Raw genomic sequence first — 22,453 nt, forward strand, 5'->3', positions numbered from 1 at the left:
CACATAAAACAATCGAGACATAGACAATAGCTTATCAAGAAAAATCATAGACAACCTATGAAAAGACATTTACACTTTTGTTAACCTGTAGAATAAATCTTTAATTAATTTAATAAATAATTTACACAAATTAATGTCTAAAACAAACAAATATAACAGTACCTACCTGAACTTTCGAGACATTTTACACAAAATAAATTTCTGAACGCACACATAAATAGTTGTTACAATATTTGACAGGATTGGACAACAAATGTTTGACATGTAATAAACAAATGAGCATTTATTGAAATGATTAAGTATTCATTACACATTTCTGAACGCACGCGTAATATTTTTCAATCTTTTTTAAAAAAAATACACATAATAGTTTGTTCATCCATTTTAAGTAGTTTATGAACGCATGCATAAATGTCAATCATTACTTACAGATTTTGACAAAAAAATTTGACAGCTCCGAAACTAAAGAACTTTTAGGGAAAATAATGCATTTTTCAAGTATTCGTCATTATTTTTAAGATGTATTCTGCTATTCGGGGCGGAGACAAATCCAACAAATCAAAAACCATGAAAATTTCTATTCGTCAATTTTTCATTATTTTTAAGATGTATTCTGCTATTCGGGGCGGAGATAAATCCAACAAATCAAAAACCATGAAAATTGGTCCAGCAGATCTCGAGTTATAAGTGTTGTAACAAACCCGACTTTGTTATATATATATATATATATATATATATATATATATATATATATATATAGATGTTTTTAATCATAGACGCTCGCTAGCCAAAGGGGAATTTAATTTTTAACTAAAGACAATTCATACCGCAGTTTTAATCTTTACATTGGCAAGTATGTACTTTAGCTAAAGTGCCCTCTGTTGGCACTAGGTTTTTGTTTAAATATCTGACGCGATCTGTATGTTATCAGCATGTAAATGTCAGAATATTTTAACGGTATGTGTGACTGCTATACATGGCTATAAATATTATATTTTATATTTCATGTATCACTAGGACTTGTACAATATTTATATTTACAACAGATCTGAAGATGGCTACAAGCCTTAAACCGATGATAAAGTGTGAAGAAATTAATGTGATCAAGACGGACTTGTGAAAATAAAAGTGCTAAAAATAAAATGATCACGGGCTCATATACAGACTTCGTGTCTTCAATTGACAATCTGAAAAAGCTTTGATGCTATCGTTCTCATACTACGATGCCATATTCCACTGCATTTATGCAAACTTTCCTTGTTAAGAGATGACCATTTGCCATTGTATACAATAAATTACGTGTTGTCAGTGTTGTTTTTTGTATACACTGTATGTAGTAAATCAGTGCTGCTGCTTGCATCATATCCCACTATAGTATATTGTTTTTGAGTGTAAATCAATGATTTGTGACAAAGTGGCAATGAAAATGGTTTTTCTGTTACAAATATGAGTAATGTACCATCACTTGAGTCGGTATGTAAAAGGTCAAGGTGAGAACGCGAAGCCATTTGTAAACATCATCGGACAATTAGCGAGCGGCCTGACCTTCATTAGTGGCTGAGGCAGGACCCACTGAGAGAGATGGCACAGCAGTCAAAACACCGGACAGGTCTTCTGAAGGAGTGAGCTTCGTACTCCGTCATCCTCATTAGCTCCCTGATACTTCTATGAAACCACTTCAGACGAATTAACATGTGTTCTTAACAACAAAGCCACAACTGATTTTCGTCAACACTCGCGTTCAGTATAGCTCGGTATCAGCTCTAATGACCATTATGTCTTCAGGGTGGTGAATAATGATCTTCTTTTCTCCTAATACGATAGTAGGTTCAGTTCTTAGTTGACACAGATCATGCAGAAACATTTCCTGTATCTCACCTGACTTCCAGTTCCAGCAGACGATTTGCTGGTTATGTATAATTCCGTGCAGTAACGCCAAACTGCGCAGTGCATAATTTTTTTAATAGTATGATTATCGGTATCTGACCCTTTGTTAACGGAAGCTAGATCAGTAAACAGCGAAATCATTTAGTTAGTTAGTTACAAGGTCCATATACCATATGCAGGATTCTTTTATCGAAATGACGTTGAACCAGTCAGTTTACAACATATGTATACATGATTACCGATGAGGTACCCCAACAATAATTCCATAAGACACATGCAAAATGTATCAGGAAGTTGATACTTTCTTTCCAGCATTATCAAATATACGAAGAGCAAAGGTAGCTGAACTTAATTGTCTGAGAAGCTCAGTAATATGCTTCTCCCAGTTCAAGTTTTCATCAATATGTACACCCAAAAAATTGAAGCATTCTACCCTGTTTACTGACTCCTGATCATGTGCTACATCAGTTGTTGGTACAACTAATTGTTGTACAGAACTGAATGTAGAGTGCTTTTTCGAAACTTAGGAAGAGTCCATTTTCAGAGAACCACCTAGCAATTCTTCATAAAATATAATTAACAATCTCTTCCGTTGCTTCCTCTCTAATGGGATATAGTATAACACCAGTAATTTCATCAAAAAGTACCAATTTTGCCTAGTGAATGATAAGTGTAAGTTCATACAGATATATAATGACTAAGGGTGGACCCATGATTGAACCCTGTGGGACTCCCTTTGTAATTTTATTTTCCTCCACTCACTAAAATTTTCTACCTTTCCGATATGTCTGAATTATTCAGCACTACATTCTCCATTCTGTTTGTTAAGTATAGTTCATGGTTCAAGGTTCCTGTTGCAGGCTGCCAATCAAAAAGCTTGCAGGAGAAACAAAAATTTGAGTTTCATTATTTCTCGCAATTTCTGATAGGATTTAAAAATGTAAAATACTTTCATAATCTAATCATTAAGAGGTACAATCTTATGTTAAATATTTAACACAGCAAGACAACTATTACAGTTAGAAAGCCATCCAGTGTGGCCAAGCGGTTCTGTGCGCTTCAGTCAGGTCGCAGGTTTGAATCCTGCCTCGGGCATAGATGTGTGTGGTGTCGTTAGGTTAGTTAGGTTTAAGTAGTTCTAGGTTCTAGAGGACTGATTACCTCAGATGTTAAGTCCCATAGTGCTGAGAGCCATTTGAACCATTTGCACAGTTAGAAACTGTATATGTGACGAGGCAGTGAGGCCCATAGCGTGCAAAGTTCCCGAACTATATTCATACAGTATTTGAGAAAGAAAGAACTTAGCGATTTCCTACAAACTTTATACATAATTTCAAACCTCATTTTGTCGTCGACGAGACCAAAAATGATGAAAGGAAGAAAGCTTGTCGCTTACTATATTTTCGCTGTTCGTGCAGTAAAATGTAAGCATCGAGCATAACGTTTTATTTATTACTTCTATGCTACTAACTCTATTGGTAATACATTTTGCAGACAATGTCCACATGTATTACTGGCCATGCCTGCAAAATTATGTCACTTTACGATACGTATTTCAAGAGATATGACGCCATAAAAATTGAGATGCTTGAAAAAGTAGCTATTGCTTACAACTAATCGCAAATTACGCATTTAGTGCTCGCCACTTAGGGTAAATGGCGAATTCCAACAAATTTTAAACATAGTTTGAAACCTTTTCTAAATTTTTCTCGCTTATTTTCTTAACAATAAATGTTTAACACACTAACTCTTTCGTAAGGTAATAGAGGTTAAAAGCTGTTTTACACACGAGAGGTCGATTCTCTAATGAATCAGGTTCGAGGTCGGGGGTTTACTGGTACTACCCTAGTAAGGAATTCACTTGGCACGCAGGCACAGAACCATATGAAATCGATCTAATTAACTTCCTCTTTTAAAGCAAATAAGTAGAAACTTAGATAACAACATTATATTTATAAATTTAAGACGAAATTCTCAAATATAATTCCAGTCAGTATCAAAAAAATTGTGAAAACAGTAAAGTCGTATAGCATGACTGACTGGGAGACCCCAAAGGGCAGGCTCAGCTGTCTGATCTGAAAGATCTTCCATATCCTTCAAATACGCTGTCAGCTTTCCTTCGTGAAGTGTGACATTTGTTTGTGAAGGGTCTCTGCATGAGCCTCTTATTTTGTTTAACATTCAACGTAATTAACTCACCTCTGACACCTCAGTTCTGGGCGCAAACTGTAAACCTCATCAAAAAAAGACTGAGCAGGTGAGTGTGTCTACAACAGCCACAAGGTATATTACCTTTATGTCACTAAGATTTTTGGTAATTATCGGAGCCCCACACGCATATTCAATACATTTATGTGAAATGTGTCAGTAGATACATCCTTTCCTCCTTTCACCTGATGAATGAAAAGCATGGATTAGAGTGTACAAGGTAAATTTCAGTATCTACATCTGTGGGAAACTGGAAATTCGTTGTAAGGTCTTATGGGACCAAACTGCTGAGGTCATCGGTCCCTTAGCCTCCACACTACTTAATCTTAAACTAACTTACGCCAAGGACAACACACACACCATGCCCAAGGGAAGACTCGAACCTCCGACGGGGGGAGCCGCACATACCGCGACAAGACGCCCGAGACCGCGCGGCTACCCCGCGCGGCAGTCTGTAGGACGAAAAGTAGTCTGCTACTGTGGCAGAACAGACAACCCTATAAAGCACGTACCTGGTAGCAAAGGGGTTTCTGTTCACCCTGGACGAAGCTCTTGTACAGGTTGGCACCACACAACAGGGATGTCTCTGGACACTTCCGGAAGAACGGAAAGCGTGGGTTCCAAAAGGGCTCACTCGGCAGTGTTCCGGGAGACGCGACACGGGCGACACAGACTAAGTAAATGTGTCTATTCATAATTAAATCGTTACCTTATTTTTGTAGATTTCAACTGCCATTAAAATTAACGTCTTGCTCCCACCGCTCATTGCTCATTGAGAGGGATACGGAATTTTCTTGTTAATTTTAGAACTTTATAACCAGTTGCACTTAGCCATGCATGCAAGTCATTGTTCTGCTCTCCCCCTATTCAAACATGTGGACTCGTTATGTATCGTCTCAGTTCAGTCAGATTTAGTTCGTTGCTGATCTCACGAGTATGGTATAATTGAACAGATTTCTGAAAATTGGAAATTTGTGGTAAGACCTTATGGAACCAGACTGCTGAGGTCATCGAAGCTTACCCACTACTTAATCTAACTTACGCTAAGGACAACACACACACACACACACACACACACACACACGCACACACACACAAACACACACACACACACACACACACACACACACACACACACACACATACACACACGCCCGAGGGAGGGCTCCTCGATCTTCAGACGGGGGGAGGAGTGGGGGCATCGCGGACCTTGACAAGGCGCTAGCCCGCGTGGCACAGATTTCTGAAACTTCGCTAATTTAGATTTCAGTTCGTAATCTAATTTCCACGTGTATTCGTCATCTCAGTACGTGCCAAGTACGGATCTGAGAGCCATAAGTTTGCAGATCGTGAGCCACGGTAATGAATCGTGTCCAATTTTGTCAGCTATTCTGAATTTTACCGCTCATTTCGTGCAAACTTTTTGTCTGTGACGACCACGTGCTCGCGGCTGTGAGAGTGGTCGCATGTCACAGTCACTGTTTCTCGGGGTAAAACTTCCAAATTAGTTTCAGAATTTCTTCTATGGTGCAACTATTAACAGTTTATTAGAATTATATTAATACCTGCAGCTGCTGACGGGGGGATTTGATATATATCAAGGGGGAGAGGTGAAAATGTGTGCCCTGCCCGGAACTCGAACCCGGGATCTCCTGCTTACATGGCAGACGCTCTATCCATCTTTTTTTTTTTTTTTTTTTTTGGTAGTCTCATTTTGTTCGTATTCGTTCGTTGTAAATGTAAGCAGTGGCGAGATTCGAACCCAGGAATGAGAACGTTTTTCTTACTAATCAAGGATGCTACCCCCATACCACAGGTGCATCTTCATCCATCTGAACCACCGAGGCGACAGAGGATAGTGCGACTGCAGGCACTATCTCGCGCACGCCTCCCGCGACCCACATTCTCACCTTGTATGTCCACACACTACATTCGTAGTGTCACACCCCAGCACACTCATTACTCGTGGAAGACATTCTTACCAAGTCCCGCAAGAATTCGGGGGATATGTGTGCACCCGCACAGAAGAAGAAGGCCATGGCCGGGTTACCAGAACTATATGGATATGGTGTCTATTCTTTCGGACATGTCCGAAATAACAGCCACGATATCCATATAAGTAAACAGTTTATTCTTACCGATGAATTCTTGTTCACTTGCTTCGTGCACTCAGGGAACGACCGTTGGTCAACCACGTACGTACTGGTGAAGTATTCTTTATTCTTATATTTGTCCTGAATATCTATTATATGTGTATATGAGCGTGAATGTCGCCATTGAAAGATTCCTCTGACCGTTCCATAATTAATAATTAATGATAAATCGTGCTGGGGTCTCCAAGACGCAGATGTAAATGTGATTTTGTAACTCAGCCGAGAATGTTATGAAGAACAGCAACCATCACTCTTGTAGTATTTGTAAACAATAGATTCAGTATTCAATGAACTTTGTACAAAGCCAGACCAAAAGGCATCCATTAACCAACGAAGGATAGTGCATTGAGAATGGCTAGTTGCTAGCTGAAATCTAGATCAGCGAATAAAATTCCAAATGACGACTGATAGCTGAAATCTATCATTTACAAATCAAAATAACGGTCGCTGCGAGCAACAGCCTCTGAATGGAGGGTAACCTGACTCTTTTAGTAGTCGTTTAGCTTATAATTTTATTCAGCTGCCCTTGAATAAACGTGATATTTTTACCAGAGTGCATGCATGCTTACGTATTCTCCCGCAAACGTCCATTTTACGTCCTACTGATATCCGTTGTGCGACAGATAAATATGGCCAAGTTATGTATTTAATATTTATTCAACTATCAGAAATGTGATCAAACCACCGACAAATACGCTTCACTAGCTGACGTGTATCTCACTCATGCGGATGACTGCAATGGGTGCTTGTATAGTGTGGTGTCACGTTAGAGTTGCACGCAGATGAGGGAAGGGAGGGGTTTAACCGCTGTGCACATAGGCTACTCCTCTCGGATTGCGCAAAGGGGCGGCCGAGCTTAAGGTCCCCATCCGACAGACAGATCACCACCAACGGTGCCGCATGGCATCACTACATTAGGTCATCACTACATCAGGCACTGCAGAGGGGTTTGAAATTTAATCCAGGGCACTGACGCGAAACCCGGTGATCAGGAACTTCACGCCGCCGCACCTCCTGCCCATTGCCGGAAAGGCAAAGAGAAAATAGACAATAGCACATGAGGTTCCTACGCGGTCACTCATCCACGTACCGGCCACGCCCGGTGTCGCTTAACTTCGGTGACCTGACGCGAACCGGTGTATTCAATGAGGCAAGGCCGCTGGTCGCAAACAGGAGTACCAGTTCGTGAAATCCCCTGGAGCAAATGAGAGGCAGCTCAGGTTGATGATAATTGATGGAATTGCTGAACTGTTCTTTCTGTTGAAGAACTCCACTTCCAGAAAAGTGATAGTGTCGCAGATATTTCACAGCCTTAAATGTAGGTTGTCAGTAGCCAGATGTACCTTTCTGCAGTGGAACTACAGGCTGTATAAAAAGAAGTGTCAACAGCAGCGTCCGATTCCACCTGTCTGCTTTGACCTATGACGTAAGGGTGTTGTGGTGTGTGACGACATTACGGCGTACAGTTTGAGTTGGTTGTGTTTGTAGATGTCGTCTTGTTGTGTTCGATGGCGCCCTGTGTGTGTGTGTGTGTGTGTGTGTGTGTGTGTGTGTGTGTGTGTGTGTTTGGGATGGCCGACCTACTACTTTGCAGCGCCGAAACTTGTTGTGGTAAGTAATTGTTTTTTTTTTGTCTATTTTTCTCAAGTTGTAATGTTTCATGTATTTGTTGTGTATCGAATGTGTTTTAATTTAAGTAGTGATGTTTGACTTTTGAATTTTAGAGGCGTTGTGGTTTTGGTTCTGTTTTTCGTAGTTGTAGGTGTTGGTTTTTTTCGTACAACAGTTATGGTTGACCGATATAGGTCAAGGGAAATGACCGATTACAATTTTCGTACAGTTTTATATGCAGGTATTGGTGTTTTGGGTTCTTCAGCTGTGGTCAAGGGAATTGTCTGATTCCAATTTCATAAGTTTTTGCTGTAAACATTGTTGTTTTGGTATCGTCAGCTGGCCGGCCCGAGTGGCCGAGCGGTTAAAGGCGCTACAGTCTGGAACCGCACGACCGCTACGTCGCAGGTTCGAATCCTGCCTCGGGCATGGATGTGTGTGATGTCCTTAGGTTAGTTAGGTTTAAGTAGTTCTAAGTTCTAGGGGACTTATGACCACAGCAGTTGAGTCCCATAGTGCTCAGAGCCATTTGAACCATTTTTTTTGGTATCGTCAGCTGCAGTTGACCTATATAGGTCGAGAGAAGTGTCCGATTCCTGTAGATTTTGTAATTTTTTTTTTGTTGTTCGTCATTTTGTGTGTTTTGGGATCGTGGTGTGTGTGTGTGTTTTTTTTACTATTATATTTAGCTTGCCCTCACCCTAAAACCCCCAATTTCCTGCCGTTGTCCCGTTAGTTTGATTGTATTTTTGGAGGGAGATGTTATTGTCTTATTGATACGTATTTTCGTGTTTTTTGCCGTTTGTATGTAGTGACATCATAGGCACTATATTGGAGACGCTTAAGAATAGCCATTTCCGGCATATTGGTAACGTCAAGTGTCAAAGCAGACGGCTGGAATCGGACACTTCCGTAATCCCAAAAAGAATCATCCAATTTGGCACGTCTGTATTTCTGAAACTAATAAATATATACAATTAATTTTGTTTTTTTATGAACGGGAAACTCAAAAGTTTTTTTCATACCTTTTCGTAGGTGTTTAATATGCCCCCCTTGAAATGCACGGCATATGTCAATGCGGTATTCAGATTGTCCCCACACTGCAGCGAGCATGTCTTGAGGTACAAAAAAAATGGTTCAAATGGCTCTGAGCACTATGGGGCTTAACTTCTGCGGTCATCAGTCCCCTAGAACTCAGAACTACTTAAACCTAACTAACCTAAGGACATCACACACATCCATGCCCGAGGCAGGATTCAAAACTGCGACCGTAGCGGTCGTGCAGTTCCAGCCTGTACCGCCTAGAACCGCTCGGCCACCTCGGCCGGCTTACAGAATTCCACACGTTGTTGTTTGTCGCCTTGACGAAGAGCTTGCAGTAACTGAATTTTGTAGGGTTTCCTGTGCAAACGTCAATGCAACACACGCCAGACGGACAGCGGGGCTATGTTGAGCTGTCGAGACGCACGGCGAACAGATTTCTGCGGACTCCTTGTGAAACTATGGCGGATGCGTTCGACGTCTGTGTCAGACACTCGGGGGCAGCCCGGCGATTTACCTTTACGCAAACAACCTGTTTTCGGAATCGTTCATACTATCGTCTAATGCTCTGTGCTTAGGAAGGTCCACACCATACCTAGTACGAAGGTCATGCTGAACAGTTATTACCTACCGGCACTGCGCAAAACGTAGAAAACAAAACGCTTTCTGTTGACCCGACACCATTTTTACTAGAACTGAAGTTGGCGTACGCTGCAGCAACCTAGAGCGAACTACGTAAAACTCGAGAGTTTGCTGGCCATAATGAGATTTTCACTCTGCAGCGGAGTGTGCGCTGATATGAAACTTCCTGTCAGATTAAAACTGTGTGCCGGACAGAGACTCGAAGTCGGGACCTTTGCCTTTCGCGTGCAAGGTATGCATGAGAGCTTCTGTGAAGTTTTGAAGGTAGGAGACGAGGCATTGGCGGAATTAAAGCTGTGAGGACGGGTCTTGAGTCGTGCTTGGGTAGTTCAGTTGGTACAGCACTTGCCCGCGAAAGGCAAAGGTTCCGAGTTCGAGTCTCAGTCCGGCACACAGTTTTAATCTTCCAGGAAGATTCGAGAGTTTGCTCTTTCCAACAGTACGTTCTTCACGCATATATCTCAAATAACATTATAGATACGATTTCTTTAAATCGGTTGATTCTTTTTGATACACCCTGTGTAATTTTTGCGCGTCTTATTGTGTAGTTTTACAAATACATCCAGGCTGATATGTGATGTCATATCCCTATGTCTGTTGCAGCCCAGGTGCCGGAGATTCCGCGGGACTACCACTATGTACCGGGCTACGCCCTGGTCAGGCTCCACCGCACTTTCAAGCCGTGGGCCGCAGCCAAGAAGGTCTGCGAGGAAGAAGGGGCGCAGCTGGCGGTGCCTCCAGACCGCTACGCATATGACGGGCTGAAGCAGATCTTCTCCAAAGAGAAAGGGATATGGTACGCCTACGTCGGGATCTCAGATCAAGCCAGCGAAGGCATATTCACTGGACTGGATGGTAACATGCCTACAATTCTTTTCTGTATATTTGACTTCTCTGGTCTTTACACACAAGACTCGTAAGATTCCCATTCCTTGAATTAACTGAAATTCTTCTGAGTGTTGTGCCGCGCCACTGCATGTACACTACTGGCCATTAAAATTGCAAGAAGAAATCCAGATGATAAACGGGTATTCATTGGACAAATATATTATACTAGAATTGACATGTGATTACATTTTCACGCAGTTTGGGTGCGTAGATCCTGAGAAATCAGTACCCAGAACAACCACCTCTGGCCGTAATAACGGCCTTGATACACCTGGGCATTGAGTCAAACAGAGCTTGGATGGCGTGTACAGGTACAGCTGTCCATGCAGCTTCAATACGATACCACAGTTCATCAAGAGTAGTGACTGGCGTATTGTGACGAGCCAGTTGCTCGGCCACCATTGACTAGACGTTTTCAATTGGTGAGAGATCTGGAGAATGTGCTGGCCAGGGCAGCAGTCGAACATTTTCTGTATCCAGAAAGGCCCGTACAGGACCTGGAACATGCGGTCATGCATTATCCTGCTGAAATGTAGGGTTTCGGAGGGATCGAATGAAGGGTAGAGCCACGGGTCGTAACACATCTGAAATGTAACGTCTACTGTTCAAAGTGCCGTCAATGCGAACAAGAGGTGACCGAGACGTGTAACCAATGGCACCCCATATCATCACGCCGGGTGATACGCCAGTATGGCGATGACGAATACACGCTTCCAATGTGCGTTCACCGCGATGTCGCCAAACACGGAGGCGACCATCCTGATGCTGTAAACAGAACCTGGATTCATCTGAAAAAATGACGTTCTGCCATTAGTGCACCCAGGTTCGTCGTTCAGTACACCATCGCAGGCGCTCCTGTCTGTGATGCAGCGTCAAGGGTAACCGCAGCCGTGGTCCTCGAGCTGATAGTCCGTGCTGCTGCAAACGTTGTCGAACTGTTCGTGCAGATGGTTGTTGTCTTGTAGACGTCCCCATCTGTTGACTCAGGGATCGAGACGTGGCTGTACGATCCATTACAGCCATGCGGATAAGAGGCCTGTCATCTCGACTGCTAGTGATACGAGGCCGTTGGGATCCAGCACGGCGTTCCGTATTACCCTCCTGAATCCACCGATTCCATATTCTGCTAACAGTCATTGGATCTCGACCAACGCGAGCAGCAATTTCGCAATACGATAAACCGCAATCGCGATAGGCTACAATCCGACTTTTATCAAAGTCGGAAACGTGATGGTACACATTTCTCCTCCTTGCACGAGGCATTACAACAACGTTTCACCAGGCAACGCCGGTGAACTGCTGTTTGTGTATGAGAAATCGGTTGGAAACTTTCCTCATGTCAGCACGTTGTAGGTGTCCCCACCGGCGCCAACCTTGTGTGAATGCTCTTAAATGCTAATCATTTGCATATCATAGCATCTTCTTCCAGTAGGTTAAATTTCGCGTCTGTATCACGTGATCTTCGTGGTGTAGCAATTTTAATGGCCAGTAGTGTATATTGTACTTTATAAACTATAAAACCCACGTTCTCACCATCTTTCAGCGCCATTCCTCTGGGCAAGATTGGTTTTGCTGGATGAAAGGCGCCCTATTTATTGCAAACTATCGGTCTTAATACGTGATATTGGCTCTATATTACACTGAAGCGTCAAAGAAACTGATATAGGCATGCGTATTCAAATACAGAGATATGTAAACATGCACAATACGACGTTGCGGTCAGCAACACCTATATAAGATAACAAGTGTCTGGCGCAGTTGTTAGATTAGTTACTGCTGCAACAATAGCAGACTAGCAAGATTTAAGTGAATCTGAACGTGGTGTTATCGTCGGCGCACGAGCGACGGGCCACAGCATCTCTGAGCTAACGACAAAGTGCGAATTTTCCCGTACGACCATTTCACGAGTACACCGTGCATATCAGGAAATGGTGAGCCATCAGCAAGTATCAGCGTGTGAACCATTCAAAGAAACATCATCGATATGGGCTTTCGGAGTTGAAGGCCCACTCGTGTACCCTTGAGGCTTCACCACACAAAGCTATACACTTCGCCTGGGCAACATTGGACATTTGTCTGCTCGGACGAGTCTCGTTTCAAATTTATCGAGCGGATGTACGTGTACAGGTATGGAGACAACGTCATGAATTCATGGACCCTGCATGTCAGCAGGGGACTGTTCAAGCTGGCGGAGGCTCTGTAATGGTGTGGGGCGTGTGCAATTGTAGTGATATGGGACCCGTGATATGTCTAGATACGACTCTGACAGCTGACACGTACGTAAGCATCCTGTCTGTTAACCTGCATCCATTCATGTCCATTGTACATTCCGACGGTCTTGGGCAATTCCAAGTGGACAATGCGACACCCCACAAGTTCAGAATTGCTACAGAGTGGCTCCAGGAGCACTCTTCTGAGTTTAAACACTTCTGCTGGTCAACGAACTCCCCAGACATGTACATTATTGAGCATATCTGGGACGCCTTGAAACGTGCTGTTCAGAAGTGATCTCCACCCACTCGTACTCTTACGGGTTTATGGACAGTCCTGGAGGATTCATGGTGTCATTTCCCTCCAGCACTACCTCAGACATTAGTCGAGTCCATGCCACGTCGCGGGGGCCCTAGATGGTATTAGGTAGAGATGGGTCTTTCGCTAACTATCGGGTCCAAAGCAACGCTTCACCAAGATGAACGGAACAAACGAGGAACGAATCCTAAGGAACGGTCTTTCATAGTTCACTTCAGTCGCGGATTTCTACTTTTAGTTCCCGGGAACGAGAAATGATCGGTCTCGTTCGCGAACGGCACGTCGGCCGGCCTCGTCCCAGCCTCGGAAATGTTCCCGTCTATCCCGGTCGCTCGGCTGGGGCGTTTTCAAAAGCTGTATATTTTCAATTTGTTTACAGAACTACCATATCCCCTTCAAAATATTCTCCATTACAACTAATACATTTGTCTCACCAGTGCTACCACTGTTCAAAACATTTTTTGTAGTCATCTTTAGATATGGCTCCTCCTTTGTTTTTGTTTTTTTTCTTGACTTCGTCAGTGTTATGAAATCGGTGTCCTTTCATGACCTAGAGTCAGGTCAAGCGAGTAAGGATCGTGAGGTAGTGGAACCATGCCCTTTTTAGGCGAATGTCTAACAGAGACGGCTGTGTGTTGCGTGTGCAGGTGCATTGTTGTGGTGGAAGAACAAGTTTCCTGTCTGACAAAAATCAGGTTTTTTTATGAATCTTCCAAATAAAAGGTTTGACTGACAGTGTGACCTAGGGGAACAAACCCTGAATGAAGTATGCCCTTTGCGTCAAGAAAGCAAATCATCATTGTTTTGTGTTTGATTTGACTTGACGACATTTTTTTTTAATGGGGTGACGATGACGTCTTCCATTGACTTGACTGCTGCTTTGTTTCTGGGTCGTAACCATAGCAGCATGACTCATGACCAATAATGACCTTTGACAGAAAATCTGGATCAGTTTCAAGCTGTTGTTTCAAAGCACCACATGCTTCAACTCGACGTTCCTTTTGATTTTGAGTCAGAACCCGACGAACAAACTTGGCAGCAACCCTTTTCATTCCCAAATCTTCCGTTAAAATTCGCTGGACTGAGCTCCAAGATACCCCACTAATCTCACACAGTTGGTCAACTGTCTGTCAATGGTCTGTAAGCACAAGCTCTCGAATTTTTTCAATATTTCCGTCGATTCGGGCACTTGTTGGATGTTCAGAACAAGGGTTGTCATCAATCGACATTTCGCCATTTTTTAATCGAGCAAACCACTCGTACACTTGAGTTTTTCCCACAGCGTCATGTCAGTAAGCTGTTTTCAACATTAAAAGCGTTTCAGCAGGATTTTTACGGAGTAGAGAACAAAATTTCACCACTGCACTTTGTTCACTTAAACTTGCCATCATAAGAAACGGAAAGAAGAACAAAACAGCGCTAGCAAAAACAGCCGCTGCAGATGAACAAGCCAGGTAGACGACACAAAATATTTCACCACTGCACTTTGTTCACTTAAACTTGCCATCATAAGAAACAGAAACAAGAACAAAACAGCGCTAGCGAAAACAGCCGCTGCAGATGAACAAGCCAGGTAGACGACACAAAATATTTCACCACTGCACTTTGTTCACTTAAACTTGCTGTCATAAGAAACGGAAACAATAACAAAACAGCGCTAGCAAAAACAGCCGCTGCAGATGAACAAGCCAGGTAGACGACACAGGCGTCACTGAACTGGGACTGAGCTGCACTATACACGCACGCCTAGCGGCAGAAACGCGCACTACACAATCTCAGCCCGAGGCAGGGTTATTTTTTTTTTTTAGGAGGGGGGGGGAGAAGGAGGGATGAGGTTGTTGTCCATGAAATTCTCTGCTCACAAAGCCCCAGACGAAATGTTGGGAACAAAGAAGTTTCACAAGCCACGACCATGCAGCCTGTAAGGTTTAGTAGACTGGCGCAGGACTCGTGCCGCGATGTAAGTTTACACCCGACCCAGTGCTGTTTCTTGCTGAAGCCCCTGTTGTGTGGCAGGTCGGCCAGCAGCGTACCTGCCGTGGCAGCCTAACGAACCCAACAACGACAGAGACGAGGACTGCGTCGACGTCCGCGACGACGGCCTGGTGAACGACGAGCAGTGCAGCAACCCGGCACCATTCTTCTGCGAGCGCCGTCTTTCGGTGGGCGTACCGGATACCTACACTTGGTTCTCAGAGGCGGGGCGCTTCTACAGAGTGCACCGGGAGAAGAAAGCGCACGCACAGGCAGCCGAAGCCTGCCGCTCTGAGAACGCGACGCTGGCAGTGACCGACACCTGGAGCCGAGGGCTGGCGCTGGTGCGCCAACTCGAGGTGAACAACGACTACTACCTGATAGGCTTCACGGACGAAGCTGTCGAGGGCGACTTCGTCACTGAGACAGGTTAGTACATGCCGGTAAACTACTTTCCTCTCTTCTTTAAACATGGGTAACACAGCTTCGAATGTCTGATTATTTTACGAATACTAAAAAGAACTCTGTCCGAACAGGCCATGAAGGCCAAACGGTACCGACCGGCCGCCGTGTCATCCTCAGCCCACAGGCGTCACTGGATCCTTTATCATTTAGCTACAATATAGCAGGTCAGCAACTGGAAGCAGTTAATTTCATAAATTGTCTGGGAGTAGACATTAGGAGTGATTTAAAATGGAATGGCCATGTAAAATTAATCGTCGGTAAAGCAGATGCCACATTGAGATTCATTGGAAGAATCCTAAGCAAATGCAGTCCGAAAACAAAAGAAGCAGGTCATAGTACACTTGTTCGCCCACTGCTCGGATACTGCTCACCGGTGTGGGATCTGTACCAGACAGGGTTGATAGAAGAGGTAGAGAAGATCCAAGAGAGAGCAACACGCTTCATTACAGGATCATTTAGTAATCGCGAAAGCGTTACGGAGATGATAGATAAACTCCAGTGGAAGGCTCTGCAAGAGAGACGCTCAGTAGCTCAGTACGGGCTTTTGTTCAAGTTTCGAGAATATACCTTCACCGAGGAGTCAAGCAGTATATTGCTCCCTCCTACGTATATCTCGCGAAGAGACCATGAGGATAAAATCAGATTAGAGCCCACACAGAGGCATACTGACAATCTTTCTTTCCACGAACAATACGAGACTGGAATGGAAGGGAGAACCGATGGAGGTACTCAAGGTACCCTCCGCCGCACACCGACAGGTGGCTTGCGGAGTATGGATGTAGACGTAGATGTAGATAGTTTTCGAGACCACAGCCACTACTTCTCAGTCAAGTAGCTCCTCAGTTTGCCTCACAAGGGCTGAATGCACCCTGCATGCCAACAGCACTCGGCATACCGGATGGTCACCCATCCAAGTGCTAGCCCAGCCCGACAGCACTTCGGTGATCTGACGGGAACTGGTGTTACCACTGCGGCAAGGCCGTTGGTATATTTTGTAAATACACTGGTGTCCAAGATTAAAGCTACAAACAGCTATTTTCCGGCCTGTGTCTAATTCACGACATTATCGTACAAACTGTCAAAAAATGTCCGTACAACCGTGTCCTGCACGGAAAGTGGCATTCTGGTCAAGGACAACCACGCCAGTGATGACGTCAGGCACCTACCAAATGGGATAGTGTATCCACAATGGCTGTGCACACAGTCAGAGGCGGTGCAGAATGGCACAGAGAAGAAGCCTACGAGGCTCTCTGCAGTCGAAGGCCATGGGATGAATGGAAGCAGGACAGTCCCAAACTGATGGCTTAATGTGAATCGTTCTGCTGTTTTCCAGTTTATAGAGATCTAAACTGTATCCCAAAGACAAAAGCACGTGTAATATTAGAAATAGAGCACCGCTATTTAGCTGTAAACGCACGTCGGTACCATCTTATCACAGCTCGGCAACTGGCATCTGACATCGCAGGATCCACTGGACGTGTTGTAGCGAGGCAAACGGTCCACAGAAGACTTCAGCAGAGTGGCTGTTACTGTCAGAAACCTTCTGTATGTGTACCTCTGACGTATCTTCACAGAAAGGACGTCCAGAGTGGATCATCAACATGCCACATGAACTGTGGGCCATTGTTCTTTATGCAGATGAGTCCCTACTCGGTCTGGACAGTGATTCTCGACAGATTCACATCTGGAGTGAAACACGATTTTGGGATCCGAACCTTTTTGGTAACAGACCGATCCTGAGGAGGATTCCTAATGGAGTGGGCAGGGATTATGTTGATCAGTCAAACTCCTCTCCATGAAATTGTACAGGAGAATCAGCAAGGCTTAAACGCTGGCAGGTATCGTGACGGGATCTTGGGACCTCATGTGCGGTTGCTGCGAGGTGCTGTGGTCCCAGACTTTATACTGATGGAGAATAATGCTCGACATCATAGAGCACAGATGGTTGATGTTTCCTTGGAAACGGGAGACATTGCACGCACGGCGTTGCCTGAACAGTCTCCTGATTTAAATCCCATACAACAAGTCTGAGATGCACTAGCGAGACAGGTTGCATCATGTCAGCATCCACCAATAACTCTCCAAGCAGCTCTGCAGGAAGAATGGGCGTTATTGTCTCAATATGAGATTGGTGCCATCATTCACAGCACGCCCCGTCGTTTGACAGACCTGTACTGCTGCCAGAGGTAATCACACTGGTTCTGAGCGCATTAACCATTTGTCAGAATGTGTATGTAAATCTGTTAAGTTGGAAAAAACGAAGAACATTTTTGTCTATCGTTATGCATGTTGCAGTTGTTCACGTTCTGTATACTTTATACTGTTTCTGCTTTACTTTCACCTGATTGCACTGTTTTGTGCCAAAATAAACGTAACCTTGCAAAATTTCGGTTCGCTGCTTTAATTTTGGGCACCAGTGTAAGTTCATGTGTTAAATATTTCAGATTAAGCAAGTAGGCGAGAAAAAGATAGGAAATGGCGAATTTCCGGTGAACGTCATCTGTCAGTGTGTGTAGTGCCAACAGTAAAATACAGAGGCGGTGGTGTTATGGTGTGGTCGTGTTTTTCAAGGATGGGGCTTGCACCATAGTTGTTTTGTGTGGCACTATCACAACACAGGCCTACATTGATTTAAGCACCTTGTTGCTTCCCACTGTTGAAGGGCAATACGGGGATGGCAACTGAATCTTTCGACACGATCGAGCATCTGTTCATAATGCACGGCCCGTGGTGCATTGGTTACACGACAATAGCATTCCTGTAATGAACTGGTCTGCACGGAGAACACCTTTGAGATGTTTTGGAACGCCGACCTCGTGCCAGGCCTCATCGACCGACATCGATACCTTTCCTCAGTGCAGCACTCCGTGAAGTATGGGCTGCCATTCCCCAAGAACCCTTCCAGCACCTGATTGAACGTATGCCTGCGAAAGTGGAAACTGTTATCAAGGCTAAGGGTGAGTCAACACCACATTGAATTACAGCATTACCGATGGAGGACGCCACGAATTTGTAAACCATTTTCAGCCCCGTGTCCCAGGTGTTCGGATACTTTTGATCACATAGTGTATATCTGTAGCCTCACAGTGTGAACGTGAACATCCATGAAAATTTCTCGGATATTCATTTCCACAAGGGTCCAAACAACAATGCATAGTTTTTGTTGCTATGCGCTGCTCAGTTGTTGTCTAGTGTTGAGAACATAACTTAGTGTCTACATCATGACCATTGTAGTAGTACTTTATAATCGGAGGGGTATCAACAGTTTTAACTGAAGCGCTTGTCCACATATTGTTCTTGATGAAAATGATGATACCGACAACCATGAAGTGTTGGAAAAGATCATAGCTGTGTGTGTGTGATGAATTTATTATATGTTCTTTATGTTGTGATTCTAGTTTCAAATTAATTACAAACTTTACAGGAGAGACTGTTGTCACTAGTCTATATATCGAAAATTTGTCATTTAATACTAATAATAAATACACGGTGTCCATAAATAAAGTTACAGTTTCAAAACACCGCAGAAAGAGAACCACTGCTTATAATGACGTCAAATTTGAACAGCATATTACTGAAGCAGGGGCAAAAAAAAGCTAGCAAAAATTTTACCGATAGATGGCGCTGTAAGCGTCCTAACATTCTTCTTGAACACTAGGCAGATATGCTGACCATTACAGCACCATAGCACTATGGTGAACAGTGCTGCACGAACTACACAAGTCGAATGCCCTCCCCAACACAAACTTCATATCTTCAGCGTATTCTCACCCTAAATTGTCACTGTTTCCAGGCCTCTCTGGCATTGGAATAGTACCCCAGTCCTGTACCATAGGATATAGTGGCAATTTAGGGAGAAAATAAGCTGAAGGTATGAAGTTTGTGTTGGGGAGGGCATTCGACTTCAGTAGTTCATGCAGCGATGTTCAGCATAGTCCTGCGGTGGTGTAATGGTCAGCGTTTCTGCATAGTAAGCAAGAAGACCCAGGTTCGAACCCTGGCAATAGCAGTAATTTTAATTCATTTCTTCAGCTTCCAGCATTACGAAAACGCGCTACAAACTTATGCATCAACCCAACAACCCCGCTTTAGTGGCACTGTCATAGGTAATATTATCATTGGTTTCATATGGTGATGGTGTGATTGTATCTTGCCGGTGATGTGCTTTACATCTGACAATAATCTCTTTGGATGATTACGGCTGGGCAGCCAGGTGGCTCAGGCATGGTCCCCCAAGATAGGTGGCCTGCAGCAGACGATAGATAGCAAGAAGGTGGCCTACCAGCTGTGAAACCCAATTCAGCAGTATTCTGACTCAGCGTGGGCGGCAGGTGTGCTGCTAGTGGATACTCTCACGGTGGCAGCTTGTTGACCCATTTCTTCGCGATGTCCGACGTACTCTTCTCCGTGACTGAATACCGCCTGTCTAGAATGAGCAGTACTTACACGAACTCTACATCTACATCTACATTCATACTCCACAAGCCACCCAACGGTGCGTGGCGGAGGGCACTTTACGTGCCACACTCATTACCTCCCTTTTCTGTTCCATTCGCGTATGGTTCGCGGGAAGAGCGACTGTCTGAAAGCCTCCGTGCGCGCTCGAATCTCTCTGATTTTACATTCGTGATCTCCTCGGGAGGTATAAGTAGGGGGAAGCAATATATTCGATACCTCATCCAGAAACGCACCCTCTCGAAACCTGGCGAGCAAGCTACACCGCGATGCAGAGCGCCTCTCTTGCAGAGTCTGCCACTTGAGTTTGCTAGACATCTCCGTAACGCTATGACGTTTACCAAATAACCGTGTGACGAAACGCGCCGCTCTTCTTTGGATCTTCTCTATCTCCTCCGTCAACCCGATCTGGTACGGATCCCACACTGATGAGCAATACTCAAGTATAGGTCGAACGAGTGTTTTATAAGCCACCTCCTTTGTTGATGGCCTACATTTTCTAAGGACTCTCCCAATGAATCTCAACCTGGTACCCGCCTAACCAACAATTAATTTTATATGATCATTTCACTTCAAATCGTTCCGTATGCATACTCCCAGATATTTTACAGAAGTAACTGCAACCAGTGTTTGTTCTGCTATCATATAATCATACAATAAAGGATCCTTCTTTCTATGTATTCGCAATACATTACATTTGTCTATGTTAAGGGTCAGTTGCCACTCCCTGCACCAAGTGCCTATCCGCTGCAGATCTTCCTGCATTTCGCTGCAATTTTCTGATGCTTCAACTTCTCTGTATACTACAGCATCATCCGCGAAAAGCCGCATCGAACTTCAGACACTATCTACTAGGTCATTTATATACACTCCTGGAAATGGAAAAAAGAACACATAGACACCGGTGTGTCAGACCCACCATACTTGTTCCGGACATTGCGAGAGGGTTGTACAAGCAATGATCACACGCACGGCACAGCAGACACACCAGGAACTGCGGTGTTGGCCGTCGAATGGCGCTAGCTGCGCAGCATTTGTGCACCGCCGCCGTCAGTGTCAGCCAGTTTGCCGTGGCATACGGAGCTCCATCGCAGTCTTTAACACTGGTAGCATGCCGCGACAGCGTGGACGTGAACCGTATGTGCAGTTGACGGACTTTGAGCGAGGGCGTATAGTGGGCATGCGGGAGGCCGGGTGGACGTACCGCCGAATTGCTCAACACGTGAGGCGTGAGGTCTCCACAGTACATCGATGTTGTCGCCAGTGGTCGGCGGAAGGTGCACGTGCCCGTCGACCTGGGACCGGACCGCAGCGACGCACGGATGCACGCCAAGACCGTAGGATCCTACGCAGTGCCGTAGGGGACCGCACCACCACTTCCCAGCAAATTAGGGACACTGTTGCTCCTGGGGTATCGGCGAGGACCATTCGCAACCGTCTCCATGAAGCTGGGCTCCGGTCCCGCACACCGTTAGGCCGTCTTCCGCTCACGCCCCAACATCGTGCAGCCCGCCTCCAGTGGTGTCGCGACAGGCGTGAATGGAGGGACGAATGGAGACGTGTCGTCTTCAGCGATGAGAGTCGCTTCTGCCTTGGTGCCAATGATGGTCGTATGCGTGTTTGGCGCCGTGCAGGTGAGCGCCACAATCAGGACTGCATACGACCGAGGCACACAGGGCCAACACCCGGCATCATGGTGTGGGGAGCGATCTCCTACACTGGCCGTACACCACTGGTGATCGTCGAGGGGACACTGAATAGTGCACGGTACATCCAAACCGTCATCGAACCCATCGTTCTACCATTCCTAGACCGGCAAGGGAACTTGCTGTTCCAACAGGACAATGCACGTCCGCATGTATCCCGTGCCACCCAACGTGCTCTAGAAGGTGTAAGTCAACTACCGTGGCCAGCAAGATATCCGGATCTGTCCCCCATTGAGCATGTTTGGGACTGGATGAAGCGTCGTCTCACGCGGTCTGCACGTCCAGCACGAACGCTGGTTCAACTGAGGCGCCAGGTGGAAATGGCATGGCAAGCCGTTCCACAGGACTACATCCAGCATCTCTACGATCGTCTCCATGGGAGAATAGCAGCCTGCATTGCTGCGAAAGGTGGATATACACTGTACTAGTGCCGACATTGTGCATGCTCTGTTGCCTGTGTCTATGTGCCTGTGGTTCTGTCAGTGTGATCATGTGATGTATCTGACCCCAGGAATGTGTCAATAAAGTTTCCTCTTCCTGGGACAATGAATTCACGGTGTTCTTATTTCAATTTCCAGGAGTGTATATTGTGAAAAGCAACGGTCCCGTAACACTCCCCTGTGGCACGCCAGAGGTTACTTTAACGTCTGTAGACGTCTCTCCATTGATAACAACATGCTGTGTTCTGTTTGCTAAAAACTCTTCAATCCAGCCACACAGCTGGTCTGATATTCCGTAGGCTCCTACTTTGTTTATCAGGCTACATTGCGGAACTGTATCGAACGCCTTCCGGAAGTCAAGGAAAATAGCATCTACCTGGGAGCCTGTATCTACGAGGGCAGTTCAATAAGTAATGCAACACATTTTTTTTTCTCGGCCAATTTTGGTTGAAAA

The 22,453-nt window shown here is 44.8% G+C and overlaps 1 protein-coding gene and 1 non-coding gene across 2 annotated transcripts in view; both read left to right on the forward strand.

Annotated features, from left to right (window-relative positions):
- Positions 1–22,453, forward strand: part of LOC124717069 (secretory phospholipase A2 receptor-like) — a 111,916-nt gene that overhangs the window by 80,437 nt on the left and 9,026 nt on the right. The window contains exons 4-5 of the mRNA XM_047243752.1: positions 10,146–10,397; positions 14,976–15,362. Of these exons, the coding sequence (XP_047099708.1) occupies positions 10,146–10,397; positions 14,976–15,362 (639 nt within the window). The remainder of the gene's footprint in view (positions 1–10,145; positions 10,398–14,975; positions 15,363–22,453) is intronic.
- On the forward strand, positions 8,206–8,288 carry Trnas-gga. Its single transcript is given in 2 exon segments — positions 8,206–8,245; positions 8,255–8,288. It is a non-coding gene; the product is annotated as a tRNA-Ser (tRNA).

The sequence above is a fragment of the Schistocerca piceifrons genome, chromosome 9, assembly GCF_021461385.2.
Source record: "Schistocerca piceifrons isolate TAMUIC-IGC-003096 chromosome 9, iqSchPice1.1, whole genome shotgun sequence".
NCBI lineage: Eukaryota > Metazoa > Arthropoda > Insecta > Orthoptera > Acrididae > Schistocerca > Schistocerca piceifrons.